The sequence below is a fragment of the Lissotriton vulgaris genome, chromosome 6 (genome assembly GCF_964263255.1).
Source record: "Lissotriton vulgaris chromosome 6, aLisVul1.2, whole genome shotgun sequence".
Classification (NCBI taxonomy): domain Eukaryota; kingdom Metazoa; phylum Chordata; class Amphibia; order Caudata; family Salamandridae; genus Lissotriton; species Lissotriton vulgaris.
In genome coordinates, this window is record NC_141694.1 from 1,775,179,896 (window position 1) to 1,775,200,795 (window position 20,900).

The window sequence follows — 20,900 nt, forward strand, 5'->3', positions numbered from 1 at the left end:
TCCGGAGGGAGTGAGATTGTTTTTACGTGATTTTAAAGGACATTATGTGTCCAGAGATTTTGATTCACGATTACAGAATGTACCACAGCACTTATGGGCGCAAGGTCCAACTGATGTAGGTTGCATGCATATTACACCTTATCGTGTCACTCTCAAACCAGGAGTTGTCCTGCCACGAATCCGACAATACAAGTTACCGCCTGAGGCTGTAGTGGCCTTACTGAAAATTATTGACGAGCTCATTGCTCAAGGAGTGGTTGTAGAAACCGATTCCAATGTATGTAACTCTCCGATCATCCCGATTCTTAAACGAACTGACCCGAATGCACCACCGGTCTACAGACTGGTGATCGACCTTCGAGAATTAAATAAATGCATAATACCCCAGTACCCAGTGGTTCCAGACATTTCTTCTCTATTGACTGCCATTGATTCCGAAGCAGCGTTCTTTACTGTTATCGATCTCAAGAACGCCTTCTTTAGTGTCCCCATTCATTCGGAAAGCCAGTATCTCTTCGGATTCTGTTTAAATGGCCGAAGCTTCAAATTTGCACGTGCACCTCAAGGATTCACAGAGAGCCCTAGTATTTACAGCCAAGCACTGAAACGACAACTAGACTGTATTCACATGCCTACTGACACTGCCCTGCTCCAGTATGTGGATGATCTATTGATCACAGCAAGAACAGAACGAGATTGCGAGCGCGCATCACTGACCGTCTTGTATTTTCTGGCCGAAAAGGGGCATAAAGTGTCCCCTTCGAAGCTACAATTCTGTGCCCAGCAAGTGGTGTACTTAGGACACTTGCTGTCCAAGTGGGGTAGACAGTTGACACCTGACCGCATCCAGTTGATTGCACATATTCCACAGCCCAAGACACAAAAGGAAGTACGGGCCTTCATTGGCCTCACTTCTTACTGCAGACAATGGATTCCCCAGTATGCATACCTAGCCAAACCACTCATACAGTTGACAACACAGGAGGCAGCGACTTCGACTGTCCTCCCTTGGACTCAGGAACATACACAAGCTTTTGATGAACTGAAGAAAGCCCTATGTCAAGCACCTGTTTTAGCGACACCATGTTACAGCAAACCTTTTACACTTTGTCACTGAACGCGATGGCACAGCATTATCTGTTCTCACACAAGATCAAGCAGGAAAACACAAGCCTTGTGCTTATTTTTCTAGTACATTGGATCCAGTAGCCCAGGCTCTGCCTGCGTGTCTTAAATCAGTTGCAGCAACAGCTCTAGCTATCAGACAAAGCGATTCCATAGTATTAGGACACCCCCTGACAGTACAGGTTCCACACTCCGTGGAAGTTCTCCTAAACAGGACACAGACTCAACACTTGACCATAGCACGACTGACAGGATATGAACTGACACTGTTCCAACCACACAGAGATCAGACGTTGCAACATGCTAAACCCTGCTACTCTGTTGCCCTCAATCACAGCAGATCCCGTACCACATGACTGTGTAGACGTCATTAATACCGTAACGAAGCCAAGGCAAGACTTGACAGACATTGCATTGCCTGACCCAGACCTGACACTTTGTGGATGGTTCATGTATGAGAACAAGTACAGGAGAGTTGGTAGCCGCATATGCAGTGACTACTGAAACTGAAGTTATAGAAACATCGTATTGATACCTTATCTGCCCAAGCAGCAGAGCTCATCGCTCTGACCCAAGCCTGCATACGAGCTAAGAACCTGAAAGTAAACATATACACAGATTCACAGTACGCATTCGGAGTCGTTCACGACTTCGGCGTTCTCTGGCAAGAGAGAGGTTTTCTGACCTCCCACGGTGCCAAGATACAGCATGGTCCCCTCATTCAAGCTCTGTTAGAAGCAATACACTTGCCTACAGCCATAGCCATCATGAAGTGCAAAGCACATACTAAAGTCACCGACGCCATTTCCCAGGGTAACGACCTGGCAGATCGAACAGCCAAGCTTACGGCTCAGACTCATACAGACATATCGACTGACACGACAAAGACCGAAGTAACTCCACTGACACATTGTATGACGGTCAGGGATCCCACACAAGATGTACTCGACATACAGACACATGCAACTCCAGATGAAGTAAAGAAATGGACTGAACAAGGAGGGGTCCAGACAGATCAGGGATGGATGACAAAGGGAAAAGCCACTTGGTTTCTCCCCGACTCTATGGTTCAAGTTATCATTAATACAGCACATAGTCCAGCACACTTAGGAGAGAAAGCTATGTTAGACAGCATCCAGAATATCTGGTTCAACAAGCATTTACGTGCAGCAGCAAAACAGAAAGTACGTACCTGTATGATCTGTTGACATTTCAATCCAGGCAAAGGCATTCCCGTGGAACAAGGTGGATTTCATCATCCTGACCATCCTTTTGAAGTCCTCCAGATGGATTATATCCAGATGGACAGATGCCGAGGATTCAAGTATGTCCTCGTAGTTGTATGTGCCCTTTCCAGATGGACAGAAGCGTACCCAGTCCCAGATTACACTGCTGTAACTACAGCCAAACAGTTGGTCCGTGAATTTTTCCCGCGATACGGCTTGCCCCGTGTCGTGTACTCTGATAATGGACAGCCATTCTCGTCCGAACTCATGAAACAGGTATCACTCCTGTTAGGATACCAGTGGAAATTCCACTGCGTACGACACCCCGAAGCGGCTGGTCTCGTTGAGAGACATAATCAAACACTGAAAACACGGTTAGCGAAGGTCTGTGCAGAAAAGGGAGTAGATTGGATGGTAGCACTGCCGGTTGCCCTCTTTTACATGCGCATGGTAGCTCATTCCAGAACCGGACTGTCTCCGTATGAAGTGGTCTTCGGTCGTCCCCCCAATATGTGGGGTACGCCTATGCCTCGTAAGATTACAGATGTTGATAGTAACATGTTGACAGATTACCTGGCTTCCTTGATGTCTGCACTACTCTCTTGTCGTTCACAGGTCGCCGCTGCCTTCCCGGACAACACCCAAGTGAAACCGCATGAAATTGTTCCAGGAGACCTGGTGTTGGTCCGCAACTTTGACCGCTCAAGCCTTCTGGAGCCCAGGTGGAAGGAACCTAAACTGGTGTTAATGACCACAAGGACCGCTGTGAAGATTGAAGGAAGAAAAGGGTGGCTCCACTCCAGCCACATCAAACGATTTCATGGACTGTGTCCAAAGACATTTCCCAAGGACTGCCCCGATACAGATACTAAACTCCCCCTGTTGGAGAAAACTCTGCAACAGGAGTATAAAGTTAAGCTGAGGTCTAGTAAGTCAGACAGCGTTTAATTGTTTAAGTCCCCCTCGGGTGAAGCGGTTAGACAGGTTTCTGACATGTATAAGATAGACCCAAATAGTCAGAGAGATAGGCGAATCGAAAAGAGAGAAAAATATTGCAAAAGCCTGCACAGCAGATGCGTCATTACTTTAATTTTTATGTTTGTTCTGAGTATATCGATTGTATGCATAAGTTTAATGCTACATGTTTTCTTTCCTCCTCTCGGTTCCCATGTACATACTTCCTCTAATGACACTGTAGAACACACTTTCAGTGACCTGCCCCCTCACGAGCTGTCCTATCGATTAGCACTGCGCAACAACACTTTTATCCGTATGTTACACCATTCTCACCAGACCAGCAATGCCACAAATTGTTGGGTATGTGGCCGACTCCCTCCCTATCAGAAATACAAGGGAGCTCTGCCCCTTTTTCCTTATCCGTTTACATATAATGGTTCGTGTGGAGCATGGTTTACTTTAATGTCCTCCTTAGACAGTGAGTCCACAGTTTCCCAAGGCAATTGGATATGGGGAAATCTGAATACAGTTATGTATAAAGCATGTTTCCCAGACAAGGAAGGTCTTCCCCAAAGGACAGGGACCGATCTAGAAAATGAAGTGTATGGATTAAGAAATTTTACACTTAACCTCATGATTCTGAACGTTCAGTCCGAGACTAATTCGGACTTGCCGTTTATTTCAGTTTTACCAGTGAAAGGTGAATTATGCGTCAGAAAGAATGGTTCAGTACATCTAGGACACAGTGATTGTAATACTGTGGTCGAATTCAGTGATAAAGGAAAGTCTACTTTCAAAGCTTCCCGCCATTCTTATTTTATATGTGGTCAGACAGCCTATGTACGTCTGCCATTAGATTGGGATGGAACATGTTATATCGCGTTCCTATTACCACCTGTTTTTCTAGCCCCACCTGATTATCATCGAAATTCACATCTTGTGCATGTAAGACACAGAAGGGAGATCAAGACCCCGATTGTCGACCAGACTGAAACAACATTGGAACAATATACGGATTTCAATAAAGGATTCTTTTTCTTCATAGGCCCCATTCAAAATAGTAAATTAATACGTAGATTAACCAGAACTTTGGAAGCAGTAGTGAATGAGACTACTTCTGCTTTGGGTAACCTGACCGAAGAGCAGTCTGCTATGAGACTTGTTGTTCTTCAAAACCGCCTTGTCCTTGACGTCATCCTGGCCGATAGGGGCGGAGCTTGTAGAGTGATCGGATCCAGTTGTTGTATTTTCATTCCTAATAACGCACCGTCAGTATATAAGGCAATAACAAGGCTTCATGAAATAGCTCACCTGATACACCAGAATCCAGGTACCTGGACTTGGTCCGGTTGGCTCTGGAGTGTGATATCAGCCTGGGGATGGAAAGTACTGTCGTTCCTAGGACTAGTATTCCTTATAGTATTCAGTTGTTGCCTCCGTCTACAATGTGGGCCAGCGATTTGCGGCTTGTGCGCCACAGCTTGTATTCCCCGTCCAAGTTCCCGTTCCCGTTCCAGAATGAAAAAAGATGAGCAAATGATGTTATACGAACAGATAGATGGTCTCATGAAAATAGATATATCATAGGGTGTAGTAGGGGCCAAGGAGGTAATGAGGAAATAGAAAATTTTAGGTAATCAATGTGCCCCCCCACTCGCACCCTATCCATGCACCCATGTTCCATGTATGTCGTGTAATTCCTTTCCCGTGCCTGCCATGAAGACGCATATGCATTTGCGTCCAACGTTAACATGTCAGTTATTCAGCCCCCCCAAGAAAACCACGGTAATTTGGCTTTTAGGCCTATGGTGCCAACGTCTTTACATGGTGCACTTTTAAATAACGCGAAACACACGTTTTCCACGTTTTTCTGGCTCAGTCGAGCCAGGCCCTTAATTGAGGCTCCGAGTTTCTTCTGTCTCTGAAAGCTGCAGTTTAGGTATGCATCCCTGACCTCTGCCTTACATCCTGCCCAGCGAAGCGGTGCCCGGCCCGGCCTGGCCTGCCTGCCAAGACAGTATTTTGCCTACAGTTATCTGCTCAGCCTCCTCGAAAACACATTCCAGTCTAGTGAAATAGGTAAACATGTTTTTGGCTGCAGAGAGCCTTCCTGTCCTCCTTGCAAGTGATTTACTGAACCCGTTACCATGGTAGGCCCATGGCCCCGCGCTTTACACCAAGACACGTATGCACGCACTATTATTCAGTATTGAACGGCCTCTGCCCGAGAGACCTTATACTTCAGATAATACTTCCTCCAAACACAAGATACCAGATATGCTATAGGTGCAGGTCGTTCTGACATCCCAGACACCAAGACTCCTCCACTAGTGCTAAAGTCAAGCCCCCCAGTTTTCCCCGGTTACACGTCAATACCACGTCATGCTCAGTTGCGCACGCACCCATGCTAAAGGTTTCTGCTGACCCTGCAGAAATCTCTCTATGCATCCACCCACCTATGACACTTCTGTGACGTTTCCAGTACACACCTCCGTGTACGCCCCAGTACACGCCCTCTTTTACGCCCATGTGTTCTTATCTCTCTTTTTACTTGTTACGCCTACTGTATTCATTTCAATTATACTGTTTTACTATATATAATGTGTGATGTTAATACAATGTTGAATGTCCCTTCCTGAACCTTAGTGGTGATGGAACTCGATGTCCCGGTTCTCGAGAATCTTGATTAAAGCCAATATGACTCAGATACCACGGACTCTGCCTCTCATTTATTGAGCTATCCTTTAATGTATAGAAAAATAGTCCCGGTAATTTTATTTACCACAGGAGAGAGCAGCTCCAGATCAGTTGAAGAGCCAGGCTGCCATGTGCTTCATTCCATCCTGGAAACAGAGTCTGGGGTCTACGGGATTCTTCGTGAGTGAGCGGATGAGCTGGGTGTCATCGGCGTAGGACCTGGCCCACCCCGGGGCTTAAAGACAACCAAGCATGGAAGTCCGCGCTTAGTTTATACAACTTTCAGCAGGATTCGTGGACCCAACACGCCTCCCAATGAAAATTTTTAAAAAAGCTTTTTTACTTCCTGGCAGTCCCTGTGGAACCCCCCTGGGCAGGCGTTTTCTTGTTTTTAATCCTTTTTTTACCTTTTGTCTTGTGACTGAGTTGAACCGAGTCACAAGATGGCTGCCAACACTTCCTTGTTGGAACTTTTGGTAGCGAATCAAATCGCTATATGTATATATGATAAAGGTTTACATTTCTCAGCAACAACTGAATGGATATACACCATTTAACCAAAAGAGTGCTTTCTGGACCAAGAGCTACCTTTTTGCCAAATTTGGTGTAATTCCGTTCAGCAGTTTCAGCTGCAGCCACATGTAAAGTTTCCTATAGAAATTAAGAGAAAGCGTGTTTTGGGATACACCCTTTTTCTTGGCTGATGCTCGACGAATCACCCCAAAACTTAACACTGGAGCAAACCTGAACACCTTAATAGTTTTGAAAATTTCGCAAAGATTCGTCAAATAGTGCCAAAGATATCGGAAAAAGAAATAAAAAAAGTTTTGAATAGAAACAAGGTCCTAACTACCTACTGGCACCATTAGGAGAACAGAGAAAGAGACCTACATCCCAAAACAACTCCCAATTCAATAAACCGAGCACGCACACAAGGGCTGCTAGCTTCACCTTCCTTTAATGTGTGGGGATACCACAACCCAGCAGTTTAAAAAGCAATTCAGAGACTCGTTTCGGCTGTTTTACCAAACTTTCTCAATCATATATACACATACACACATGCAGTTGCTTCTGCTTTGCATCAATGACCTAACAATTTCCCAAAAACAGACCACTCTGTGGCATCAGATCTCAAAGTAGAAGGGGGCTTTGGCATTTGTTATGGTGCCAGAGGCAGAGTAGCTTTTGCCATTTATTTTGGGTCAGAGTGTGGTTTTTGCAGTTGTGCGTCTTGAGCCTGGGGCATGCCCGTCAGAGGAGCTGGACCTGAAGGTTTTAGCCATTTTTGGCTCAACACTGGGCTGGAAGCCAGACTTCCATTGAAGGGTTTGCTCTGCCTTCATCAGACACCGTTTCGGGGCTAGAGACTGATCCAGAGGTGCTGTGGAGGCAAATGGAGTCTAACTGGCCTTCAGTCGTGACTAGCAATTATTTCCAGGGGTTCTAGATCTCCTCTTTTTTTGACTCTGAAGTCTCATAATGACCTCTTGAACCTCCACTTTGGCTTCTTTCTCACTACTGGGCAGATTGGCATAATAGGGGTCAGGAGCCTCAGACATGCTTGTCGCTGCATTTTCTGGTCTTGTCAGAGGAAGATTATAGACACTGTTGGTTGCTCCAGGGGTTATTTAGTGTTTCAACTATAAATCGCCCTTCTCCATGCACAGCGTTCTCATAAATGTTACTTCAGAGGTCATGTGTTGCTATGATTTAAAATAGTATAAGTGATGTAATATGAAAGCGTGTACGGTGTGCAAAGGGAAGGTGCGAGTTATAGCTCATGTAATCTGGCTAGTGAGTTTACTATACTGTGTATGGATTTGAGAGAGTTATAGTAAGTTTTGGGAGGGGCAAATATTATAACCAAGTTAGAACAAGAACATTAGAATTTAAGGTTTTTGTAGTTAGAAATTAGGAAAATGTTACTTACCCTGTAAGCATCTCTCCATGGCGTGGTGCTGCATAGTTCTGCCATCTAGTGTCGGGTCCGGGTGTCTGCACGTTTTTCTTCAAAGTCTTTCGAGTCACGAGGTACAGCGGCGACTCCTTTGTGATAATACACATGGGATTCAACTCCATTATAAGATTTTGCCCCGCAGTGGATGAGAATGGAGTGCGAAAGTAAGTGATAAGAGATTCCCATGCATATAAGAGATAATAAACTGCAACGACCACAGGTGTCCAGGGAGGGGGGCGGGTGCATGTGAATGTACATCACTACGTGCCGCGAACAGAGGCTTACAGGGTAAATACAATTTTCCGTTTGAGGCATGTATGACTGTAGATACACATGCTTTGTATATACTTTTGTAAAACAATACTCTTGAAAAGCTGTAGCTTGGGTGTTGCAGTGGTTTGGAACAGTGCATACAGCACTGCCTGACCTACATTAGCTTGCTGGCACGATGGTACATCTGCACAGTAATGTTAAATAAAAGCATGTGGTGTAGACCATGTAGCTGCCTTACATATCTATTTCAGCTATTGGAATGTTCCCAAGGAAGGCCAAAGAAGCTCCTATTGTTGATTTTCCCTAAAGGTTTCTGTTCTATATAGTACAGGAGGGCTCTTGACATCTAATGTATGGATAGCCCTTTCCGCAACAGAGTCTGGTTGTGGTGAGGTTGAAATGAGACTACCTTTGGAAGGAATTTAGTGTGGGTGCGGAAGACAACCCTGCCTCTATGGAGCTGGAAGAAGGGTTCTTCCAATGCTAATGCCTAAAGCTCACTAACCTGTCTCAGTGAGGTAATCACAATTAAAAATGCCACTTTCCAAGAGAGAAATGGAAGGGGACGGTGGTGAAGGGATTCAAATGAGAGATTAATCATTCATGTAAGGATGATGTTACGATTCCATGAGGATGCAGATGGGACCATCGGTGGAAATACTCTTTTGAGACCTTCCATGAATGCCCTATTAACTGATACCTTGAATACATTAATGGGTTGACTATTTTGAAGATAGGCAGCTACTGGTATAGAGGTGGATTGTAGGAAAGATTTGTAAATGAAGCAAGTTACAGACAATATTTTGTACTGTTGCAATAAAAGGGTTAATATGTTTAAAGTGACCATAGCAGACAAACCTTTTCCATTTGACTATGGAGCAAGCTCAAGTGGTAGGTTTACAAGCTTCCCAAAGAATGCACATGCATTGAGAAGGAAGATTGAGGTATCCAAATTCTATGACTTAAGTAGCAAAAAGCTAAGTTGACACATTTGGGATCTGATTTCTCCATGGTTCTGGCAGTAGCAGTTTCCCTATGAGGGTATCTACCCCTCCCCCCCGTAGTTCTTGCCCCCTGGAGACTGTATTCAAAATGTTAAATTGTAATGTTAAATGCATTTAGGTTTATATTCCTGGCTGCAGTGTTTTTATTTCAGCTGCGGGCTGAGTGCACATGGCAGGCAGCAGGCTTTCAATTAATGAGTGGGCAGGTGCATTATTACAGACCGCAGCAACAGAAAGACTGGCTAGGTTAGTGTGCACGTTGGGTTGGAAGGGTGTTGTCCTACGCCACCAGACATTTGCACTTGAGGATTCCTACTAGCGCCACATTAGTGAGCTAAGAGATCACAGCCGCAGCATCCCCGGTCTCCAAAGGAGGGTTTCACTTTCCCTGCTCCATCTAGTCAATGCGCTGCTCTTATGCTGTTTTCAGCAAGGGAGCAGCTCCTGGATTGGCTCAAGAGACGATGAGTAGGCCAGCATTGGCGTCAGAGGTTTAGCTTTAAAGAAGAACATGGCCAATCACAGTATGGCTTTATAATTAAGCTATGCAGCGATTGGTCATTTCCCATCCCTTGCCGCTGCCTTTTCTTCAGTCGCTACTGCTCCCGCCTCATCATGCCCAGCAAGTGGCCAAAACGAGAGTGAAAAGTGTTGCACCCGAGAGTGCTATACACTGGAAAACTTCACATTTAAACAAACATCTTGGCAAACCAGAACAAACCAGCTCAGAAACGTGGGGTTATGCCCCTTTTCAAAAGGTATGGAACTTTCAAGTATCTTTACTGTAAATATGCTCAAATTACCGTAGAGGTGTTAATTCTGGATTTAGTGCTGAGAACTGAAAGAACGGCCGTGGAGTAAAAGTGTGGGTGCGAGGAGCCAGCCACGGTATGGCGATATCCCAAATAGGACGTCAAATAAGTAAATAATTTTAGAGCTCGCCACTTCACATCATCTGGTCCTAGTCCCATGTGACCCAACAAGTGACAAGTGCTTGCTGTTACCGGGCCCTGGCTTCTGCTCATCATTCTTAGTTTCTAGGCCAATCCTTAATTTCCCCATGTGTTGTACCTGTGTAATTATTAAAGATGCGTTTCTTTTATAGTTACTGTGCTCATGTTAGAGTGACAACACCAGCAAAGTTTTCAAGCATAGGATTAGCACAGTGCCATCCACACTGAGGTGTCAAGTGACAAAAGCCTTCTTACCTCTACAGGAACAGTATTTCAGCTTTGGAGTGGTAAAATACCATCCAAGCCAACCTGGAATGAATAAAGAAACCCAAGACATGCATCTTGCTATCATTCTAGCGCTTCAGAGCGGTTTCGCTTTGTCCAGACACAAGGGAGCACCCAGAGTAAGTCAAAACAATACCCTTTCGGTCTTAGAGTGCTTCATAAATTATGAAGAAAAGAAGCAGAAAACTATGGGTTGTACCTTTCTAGCTCAGCGTGGGTGGCACTGTGCTAATCCTATGCTTTAAAAAGTTGCTAGAAACACAGACCTAGGAGGTGAACAGATTCAGAGTGTCGCTGGTGTTGTAGGGTGCTCTGTACAGGAGCTGCGGTTTACATAAACTTGGAAACTACCCACAGTTCTCTGCTTTTTTTGCATAACTTATGCAGCACTCTACGCCTTAAAGGGGAAGGCTGTGTATATATATATATATATATATATATATATATATATATATATATATATATATATATATATATATATATATATATATATTCGAGAGATGTGTACACTGAAATGAAAGATTATGTGAACATAACGTTATGACACAAACATTCTGAACATTAATTACCAGTTATGTAAAATACCACCATGTAAAGATACTAAAAACAACCCTATATGTACTTACCTGCAATATAATGGCTTTGGTGTAAAGATAATGCACCCTCAGCGGCCATACTAGATAGAAGAGTGCACGGTGTACTTGCATTCGTCTTCTAGATATGTTTTTAGGAGGGAGTTGATGAACTATTACACTCCAACAAAAGCATACTTAATCACTTACCGTGTTAAGTTATACATTAATCCATGTCGATGTAACAGCCTAGAGACATATTACTTCACTGACAAATCCAGCAACAATACATTGTCCGTCTTGTTGTTCTTGTGGATACTAGACTCCCAACAGGGCCATAAACCCTGCAAATGCTTGGTTTAAGCGCACAAGCAGCACAGCAACGATTATACTAATGCAGCATAAATAGACAAAACCTAGGTTTACCATGGCAGCACTACTAAATGGACTTTAATGACATCTCACTTAACATGGCCAATTTTGCATTAAAAAATAGAACCAAGCTTGAGCCCATCGGCACTTGTAGCCTAAAGAGAGACATCACTAGCAATCCTACATAAAAGGACCTTAGTGCAGAAACCTTGAAATGTGGTACATACCTTCGTTTTCTGTTTTTGTGCTTCTGTAAAGAGAAGGAAGTGAAGGTTACATTCTGGAGACATTACACAGATATCAGGCGGCAAGCAGTGCATAAAGTGATTGAGCTAAAACCAAAAGATATTGGTCTAGTTTCATACATTTGTATTGCATTTTCCTTATTAGAACATTGGAATGTTGAATGCTCCATTGTAGACAATGAGTGCTCTGGGCTACTACTGGCTGATAGAAGAGCAACTTTACAATGCGTTTTTTGATTTTCACAGCTGTTGCTTTGAACAAAGGCCTTGCGGAACCCCAGGGGATTTCAACCCCCTCTGGCTCCGAGGCCTTTTTCTACAAATTAGAGCACTGCCCTCTCGGGTGGAGTGTTCCAATAGCCTTAGAGCCTTCTGTAGCGGGCTCTACAGGCCATTAAGAGCCCGCTCCCCTGTTAAAGGCCCTCGCCGGCCCCGGACTACAAGCGGTGATCACACGTCAACAATGTCCGTGCTTTCAATCACAGAGAGAAATGGGGTGCAAACAGGGATGCATACGGAGAAACTGTATGCAGGAACATGATATGGGCATGTGAATATATTCTTATATTCACAAGGGTTGGCCAGGTTGTGGGAGGGAGGGAGGGTCGGGGAAGTTTGTTCTTATAAGTTAGTTATAACATGAGAAGATTTGATTTTGCAAATTTAAAATGCTATACAATAGCTGATTTCTGTTGGTTGAGCAGGAGTCGTAAGACTGCACATTGTATTAAAGCCATGTACCCACTCTATTGTGCTCAAGAAAAGAAACAAAGTTAATTGCACACTGTATAAGATCCTCCTGGATACTGTTGGAATCCGCTGTATAACTGATGTAAATGCACAAGACTTGTGTTGTACGAATAGAATGCTAACTTCTCGCCTTTGTCTTATATGGGTAATTGATGTACAAAATCAATAAAACTATGTTTAAAAAATAAATAAATAAAAAAGGCACTCTCCTTCGGTTCGGGCCTTTAACACTGGAGTGGGCCCTTAATGTCTGGGGGAGCCCTCTACGTCGGGCTCGTAGGCTGTAGTAAAAAAGGAACAGAACAATGGAGTTGCTGGGCAACTAATGATGCATGTTCAATGTGAAACAAAAGAATTTCTTCGTTCAGTAAAGTATGGAATAAGAGTTTTCCTGGAAACACCTTCATGTATGGTTAATCGTAACAAAACCAAAAACAAACGCACAGCGAGCTTAAAAGAAAAATTGCATAAAGCTCTGCTGGAAAGAAGTGATAAAATGGGGTGGGATGAAGACGGCAACAAATTAGGCAATTTGTGATTGAGATCTACTTTAAATTACATGTAAACAGAGACAGAAGAAAGCACCAACAGAACATCATCAGAATGTAGGAAAGTTTTTGCGTGGTATACACTCATTCAACTAGAAAATTCATTTTTGAGCACTTTGTGGTGGCATACTATAAACAGCCCTTCTCTATTAGGTACAACATGGAAACAGTTTTAAAAACATGACATTTTTTGCAAGTCCACTGTACAGTGTATAAAATCTATGCAAGTGGTCTAAACAATAAATACCTACAATTCTGCCACAGTGAGACTTACCATCCACAAAAGAAACATAGAAAATAGACTGCAAAGCCCTGGGTGTCTGCAATGAAATATTAGACCTACCTATAGAGGACACTGAAATAATAAACTGGGCATCAGGTAAGACAGCTATAAATGTATCTTGAAGCTGTAAGACCAAGCATCACAACCTCCATATATATATTAAAGTTGTGCCTGCCTGGACGATGAAAAGGAAACATGGCCTGAATAGGCCAGGATCCTTGATGCACTTTTCTCCATTTTGGTTTGAGATTTTGTAGTGTCTAAAGCCAATTTGTTTCTACAAGGCTCCGAACAGCTAATACACCATTCTAGTGATAATGCACTAATACATTAAAAAAATTAATGTCTGGTAAATTATTTTTCAGACAAGTAACATTTCAAAGAAACGTTAACATTAGGTTTTATTTTAAACCAGCCTCAAAACATGTTTGCCTGAAGTAGCGAATAGCTTGCACTTCCTGCTAGCAGTTTTAAATGTGATCCTTTCATCATCGACTTAGATCATCTTTATTTCCCAAAGAAGGTAGACAAAAAAAAAATACAGTGCACCGTGAGGAGCGAGGGAGTGTTGAAATCGAAGCCCTGGTATCGTTTGGTATAGCTGGGACTAGGGCATCCTGTCCATCCTTAGATTGTTTTTCGCCATTGTGGCAGGGATGGAGTATGAATCTGATACAGTAAGTGATGTCCATGCTAATAATAATTTTGAGTGCTACAGCTGCGACAGGCACCGGGGAGGGCGATATGAATGTCAGCAGCCCTACATGCCAAGAACAGATGCATACTGGTAAGTAGCATATTCCGTTCGAGGCATGTGGGCTGCTGAATTCATATCTGTGCATAGAATGTATAGCAGTGTCCCCCCCTAGCGGTGGTTGCTTGTGCCAGCTGCAGCAGCCTGAAAAAGAGTCCAGAGTACAGCCTGTCCTACAGCTGCTTGGAGTGTACATGTACGCAGTAGTGTTTGGTAAATGTATGTATGGTAGTCCATGTGGCTGCTCTACATATGTCCTCTAGAGGAATGTTTCCTAGGAAAGCCATGGATGCCCCTAATTTGCGTGTGGAATGCGCTCTTGGGGGGAACTAATAATGTGCGTTTAGCTTTTTGATAAACTTGTATGCACTTAATCCATCTGGCTATACCGGATTTTGAAATGGGGTTGCCCTTGTGCTGTGGTGAGAAGGCAACAAACAGTTGTTTAGTCTTCCTGAAGGGTTTTGTCCTGTCTATATAGTACAGGAGAGCTTTAACGTCTAGGGTATGTAGAGCTCTTTCTGCCACCGAGTCTGGATTTGGAAAGAACACTGGCAGTTTGATAGTCTGATTGATGTGAAATTGGGATACAACTTTCGGCATGAATTTAGGGTTTGTACGCAGTACTACTCTATTTGCATGAATGGCTCCTGAATGGTGAGGGCTTGTAGCTCACTAACTCTTCTTAGTGAAGTAATTGCCACCAGGAAGGCCACTTTCCACGTTAGGAACTGTATCTCACATGAGTGCAGAGGTTCAAAAGGTGGTCCCATCAGTCTGGTTAAAACCACGTTTAAGTTCCAGACAGGTGAAGGTGGGTGTCTTGGAGGAATCACACGTTTGAGTCCCTCCATAAAGGCTTTAATAGCCGGAACCCTGAAGAGTGAAAGGTGTTGCCTGTCTCGAAGATAAGCTGCCATCGCAGCTAAGTGTATGCGGATGGAGCTATAGGCCAGATTGCATCTATGCAACAGGTAACATATGATGTTTTGAGTAGATGCATCAAGCGGATTTATGTCATTATTGGTACAATATATGACAAACCATTTCCATTTCACCGCATACAAAGCTCTGGTTGTGGGTCTCCTTGCCTCCTTGATAATGTTCATACAATCAGGAGGCAAGTTTAGGTAACCAAACTGACTTCAGGAGCCAGATCGCAAGGTTCAACTGTTGCAGATCTGGGTGCTGAATGTCTCCATGGCTCTGCGTTAAGAGACGGGGAGTTAATCGCAGCCTTTGATGAGGCACCACTGAAAGTTCTAGGAATGTGGTGTACCACGGTTGCCTCGCCCACGTTGGAGCAACTAGGATGAGTTATGGAGTGTTGTCGTAGTTTGCGTGCCACTAGTGGTATGAGCGGTGCTGGGGGAAAGCGTACGCAAACCTGCCTGACCAGTTCATCCATATCGCATTGCCCTGAGACTGCGGATGTGGGAACCTGGCGGCGAAGCTTCGGCATTTTGCGTTTTCCCTTGTGGCGAACAGGTCTATCTCTGGGTGGCCCCACTGCTGGAAGTACGGGTACAGCACCGAGGGATGAATCTGCCACTCGTGCATCTGGTGGCTGTGTCTGCTGAGCAGATCCGCCATCTGGTTGTCTCTGCCCGGGAGGTGTTCCGCCATGAGGAAGATGTTCCTCTGAATGGCTCACTTCCACATGCTTTGTGCCAGGTGTGACAACTGTGGAGAGTGTCTCCCTCCATGCTTCTGAATGTAGTACATGGCAGTCATGTTGTCCGTCCGGATCAACACGACTTTGTTGCACAGGTGTACTTTGAAGGCCTTCATCGCCATGAAGATCGCCATCAGTTTCAGCAGGTTGATATGCATCTTCCTCTGCTGCGTCGTCCATAGTCCCTGCACTGTGTAATGGAGGACATGCGCCCCCCCCCCAACCCAGGAGAGATGCGTCCCTTGTCAATACTATTTGTGGAACAGGTTCTTGGAACTGTCGTCCCCTGCAAAGGTTTTGTGGGTTCCACCAATGCAGAGAGTGATATGCACGACCGGTCACCAACACTAGGTCTTTTCACTGCCCTTGAGCCTGGTTCCTCTGCCGTGCTAAGCATTCCTGAAGCGGACGCATGTGTAATCTCGCGTGAGGGACTATGAAGATGCAGGAGGCCATCATGCCTATGAACTGCATGATCACTTGTGCTGGCAGCGAGTGTTAGGGCCTGAACTTTTGAATCAGCAACTGAATACCGCTGATTCTTGCTGAGTTTGGCTGTGCTTTCGCTACCAGCATGTCTATAGTCGCTCCTAGGTACTGTTGTACCTGAGCGGGTTGGAGATGAGACTTTGCGTAGTTTATGGAGAATCAGAGGCTGTGTAGGAGGTGAATAGTGCACGACATGTGGCTGGCACATTGCTGGGCCGACTTCGCTTGAACGAGCCAGTCGTCCAGATAGGGGTAGACGTGGACATGGTTTCTTCGTAGGTGCGCCGCCACTGTCGCCAAGCACTTGGTAAACACCCTGGGTGCCGTCGTCACCCCAAAGGGTAGGACCTTGAACTGATAGTGCTGGTTTTGTATGGTGAATGAGATACTTCCTGTGTGCAGGATGTATTGGTATGTGGAAGTATGCGTCCTTTAGGTCTAGCGTTGCGAGGAAATCTCCCTGACTGAGCAATGGTAGAACCTGCTGTAAAGTGAGCATGTGAAAGTGTTCTGACAAGATGTATTGGTTTAGGGGCCTGAGGTTTAGAATTGGCCTGAGGGACCAATCCTTTTTGGGGATTAAGAAGTACAGCGAGTATACCCCTGTACCTTGTTCCTGTATAGGGACGAGTTCTATGGCCCCTTTTTGCAGCATACTGATTACCTCCTGCTGCAATAAGTCTATGTGCTCTGCCGACATAGGACAGTGTTTTGGGGGTATGTTGGGTGGAGTTGAGGTTAGCTCTAGACAACAGCCGTACTGAATAAGTTGTCTCACCCACCTGTCTGTGGTAATGCTCTCCCAGACTGGCAGGAACTGTTGTAGTCTCCCCCCGACCGGTGTTATATGGTCTGGGGCAGTGACAAGGCGTCACTGTTTAGTATTGGCAGAGGATCTGGTGTTATTCCTGTGCCCTTGCTGCTGTTTCACAGTAGCCACCTCTATTCTTGTTGTAGGTGGTTTGCGTGCTGCTTTTATTGTACGTGGATTGTTGTGATGCCTTGCCTCGTGTAGCTCCTCTGTTACTGGAGCGACGAAAGGAACCTCCTCTAAAATGTTGGGACTGGAGGGCACCCATGGATTTGGCCGTGTCAGTGTCTTTTTTAATCTTTTCTAAGATTGTGTCCACATCAGGACCAACAAGAAAATCTGGGTTCACAGGCTGGTTCAGTAATGTAGTCTGGATCTCAGGTTTGAATCCCGAGAGAGGCAACCAAGCATGTCTCCTGAGCATGACACTTGTGTTAATGGCCCTGGCTGCAGTGTCTGCTGCGTCTAGCGCACACTTAATAGATGCGTTGGTAATGAGTTTACCCTCCTGTATTAGCATCTCTGCTCCCTCCTTGTAGGGCTCTGGCAAATGTTGTAGCAGTTGCTCTAGAATGTCATAATGTGCCCTATCGTATCTGGCTAATAGGGCCTGTGTATTTGAAATCCTCCAGATATTAGCTGCTTGAGCAGCCACCCTTTTCCCAGAAGCTTCCAGCACTTTAGATTCTTTGTCTGGAGGAGGAGCATCACCCGTAGTCTGTGAATTGGCACGCTTACGGGCATTGGAGACCACCACGGAGTCTAACGGCAGCTGTCCCCTAATATATGTAGGGTCCACAGGCGCCGGTCTGTATTTCCTTTCAATCCTGGGGTTAATAACCCTTGCTCTAGTGGTTTCTTTAAAGATGTCCCCAGCATGTTTAAGGACACCCTTTAGCATTGGTAATGTTTTTACAGATTTTTCTAAAGAGGCGAAAGTGTCAAACAGGAAATCCTCTTCCACAGGGTCAGCATGCATGTCCACATCATGATTTAGGGCCGCCCTTTCAATCAGAGCGTTGAACGCAGCTGTATCTTGGGCCGGTGAAGTTTTCACTGGATAAGAGGGAGTATCAGGAATAGTTTGTGATTCTGCCTGGTCAGCAGGGTCTGCCCAGGTTTGAGTCTGGTTATCCTGATCAGTGTCTATAGGATAATGATATTGTTCCTCATCATCATAAACAATATCCTCTGTAGTGGGTGTGGGTGAATATGCCGAAGAGTCCTGGCCATAGTACCGCACAGATTCAAAAAGGACAGGTGAAGTCGCAGAATCCCGTTTCTTTTTGAGAGGAATTTTGTAAGACTTTAAAGTATTGTCAGATCTGATTTTCCTCTGATAAATAGTGAGTTTACCAGATTCTGAGTCTATGTGTAACTTGGACTGGTCATCATAAGAGAGCTCCTGGTACACAACGTCCTCCTCCGAATGATGGCTCCGTTTTCCTAATGACACTGGTTTAGGGGTTTCGACCCTAGGCGTCGGATCGAGCGCCTTGGGGCACGCAGTCGGTGGTAATCTGAACTTTATCGGTGTCTCTTTAGGGAGGCCAACCTTGTTTGGCGCCGGCGTCGATGTAGGCCCGACCAACCTTTTCGCTAGCAGTCTTTTGGGCGTGCACTGTCTTCGGTGCTTGCGGCGGCGGAGGCGCGCTCTTTTGCCTTGACGTCCTTGGAGGCGCTTTTACCTGATGCTTCGGATCAAGGCCCTTTCGAGACTCGAGTCCCTTATCGCTGTCCATTGACTTCGTCTTCGGTTGGAAGTGCTTGGACTGAATCACGGCCTTTAGCGCCCCGATCTTTGGTTCGACACTCTTCGCTTTCGGCCCCACAGGGGCGTTGACACCAGATTTCTTCGTTGACTTCGATGGGTTCCAGGCTTTCGACCCGAGGACTGTTTTTAGCACTTTCGGTTTCGCTATGTGCTTGATAACTTTTGGTTTCATTTTTATTATTGGAACCGATGGCTCATGTATTGTTTTCTTAGCCGGGCCTTGACGTGGAGCTATAAAACATTCACAATCTCTGCTAAGGCCTTCCGGCGATGCCTAGACCTGAGCCTTTGGAAGTTAGAGTCTTTTTCGTGCCCAGTTCCCACTGTCGGGTCTGGTTCATCGCTTGAGTCGTCATCAACGGCTCTGATGGGGGATACGTCGTCCCTTACCTCGACGAAGTTTTCTAAATAGACGTTGTCTTAGTCTTCTTCATAATAGTCGGAGCTATGCTCCGAACCGGGATCCGACTGCTGTTCCGGATCTTCCGCGTCGACGATCTCATAGTCGTCCTCATCGAATTGGTTCACCGGGTCGGGCGCTGGCCTCGACAGTTTGCCTCGCTGCACGTCAGAGTCTAAGCATCTTCTCGACCTGAATCGAGCACAGGCTAGACAGTTGTTCTCGTCGTGCTCCGGTGATAAACACTTGTTGCACACCGGGTGTACATCGATGTGCGGGTACTTGGAGTTACAAAGGGGGCATAGTTTGAACGGGCTCCGTTCCATCGACGATCAGGCCTCTGGTGTCGAAAAGGCCACGCGGCTCCTCGACGTCCTGCTCAAGAAAACTGGAACAAGAACTCGGCACCGATCGAAACAATACCGACGACCCCGAAGGCCTTTTGGCCTTTTAGAAGTTTACGAACTTGAGTAAAGAAAAGTACATCTGAACCCAATGGCGGAAAAAAACAATCTGAGGATGGACAGGATGCCCATGCGCACTGTAGTCCGGGGGAGGAGACACCTATCTCGTGATACTTTGAAGACTCTTCCAGGACAACAATGTGCAATCATCCGGACCAAACACTAGGCAGCGATCTATGCACAGATATGAAATCAGCAGCCCACATGCCTCGAACATACATCTTCTGGAGGACTCAAAATGCGTGAAGCCTACCTGAAGAACACTGCCCTGGACCACACCATTGCCAGGTTTACAACACTTGGAACTTTAAGCACAAGGTTTACCGGGCGAACAGTAAAAAGAAGGGATCCAACCTCTTGTATGGAATTTCCAGGATCCATCTTGTTCACACATTCGGGTTTTGAACTCTGAAAACTTTACGCTTGCAGGTAAAACTGTTGATATTCACTTCCATTGAAGCTGGCAGCAATAGGTGCCTAGGATCAGGTCTACGGCATCCTTCGAGAGTACATGACATTCAGATACTGCAGACTGTGTTGCCATATCTTTAAAATCTCTTTTACACCACTTTATCGTGGCGTCTTTTACTACGTTTTTTAGAAATTGAATTTCAGGATTTTTGCGTGCAAACTTGTTCCAAGCTACTAATGCCAAGCCTGGGTTTCCTCAAAGAAACCGGCATCTACATTTAGAAACTAGACTAGACATTGTATGGGCTGGATTACAGCTCACATCAAGAATTAATCTTGCCCCCAAAAATACTACTCCAGTTTCCGACAAAACCAGTTCGACTATGCAGTAATTCACAGTAGTAAGTGCACAAGTACAAGATTAGGTAAGAATTAAAGACAAAGTACTCACTTTCAATGTAAAACATGAGGGGGGAAGGGATGCTCCTCTGGTGGCTCAATTACACAATGTGAAACCAGAACACAGGGATCAATATCAGCTTCCCCACTTGCCCAGAATGTGTTATACTAGGCAATTGTTTTATTTCAATTTGCCTCCTTTTTCTTCATTACCATGTCAGAACATCTTGAAATAAAGGAGTTCAAGAAGTGTGCTGTACAAAACCTTCGGAGCTTGAACTACAATGTTGTTTAGTTATAACAGCCTAGGTCATTCAGAGGGTGCAGATGACCATTGACACTTCTTGGTTCACTTATGGCATGGTCATCAGGACAGGAGTGGCCTGCACGTTTCCAGGTTCATGTTTGAAAATTCTCTTAAGTGCCTTTCAATGCAGTGATACAATCTGATGTACTTTTTGAATCTTTGAGAGAGT

At 45.1% G+C, this 20,900-nt stretch overlaps 1 protein-coding gene across 2 annotated transcripts in view; it reads right to left on the minus strand.

Annotated features, from left to right (window-relative positions):
- TRIM35 (tripartite motif containing 35) overlaps nt 1-20,900 on the minus strand; it is a 333,014-nt gene that overhangs the window by 166,987 nt on the left and 145,127 nt on the right. For both annotated transcript variants that reach the window (XM_086925495.1, XM_086925494.1), the window contains exon 4: nt 11,649-11,671. In XM_086925495.1, coding sequence (XP_086781621.1) covers nt 11,649-11,671 — 23 coding nt within the window. The remainder of the gene's footprint in view (nt 1-11,648; nt 11,672-20,900) is intronic.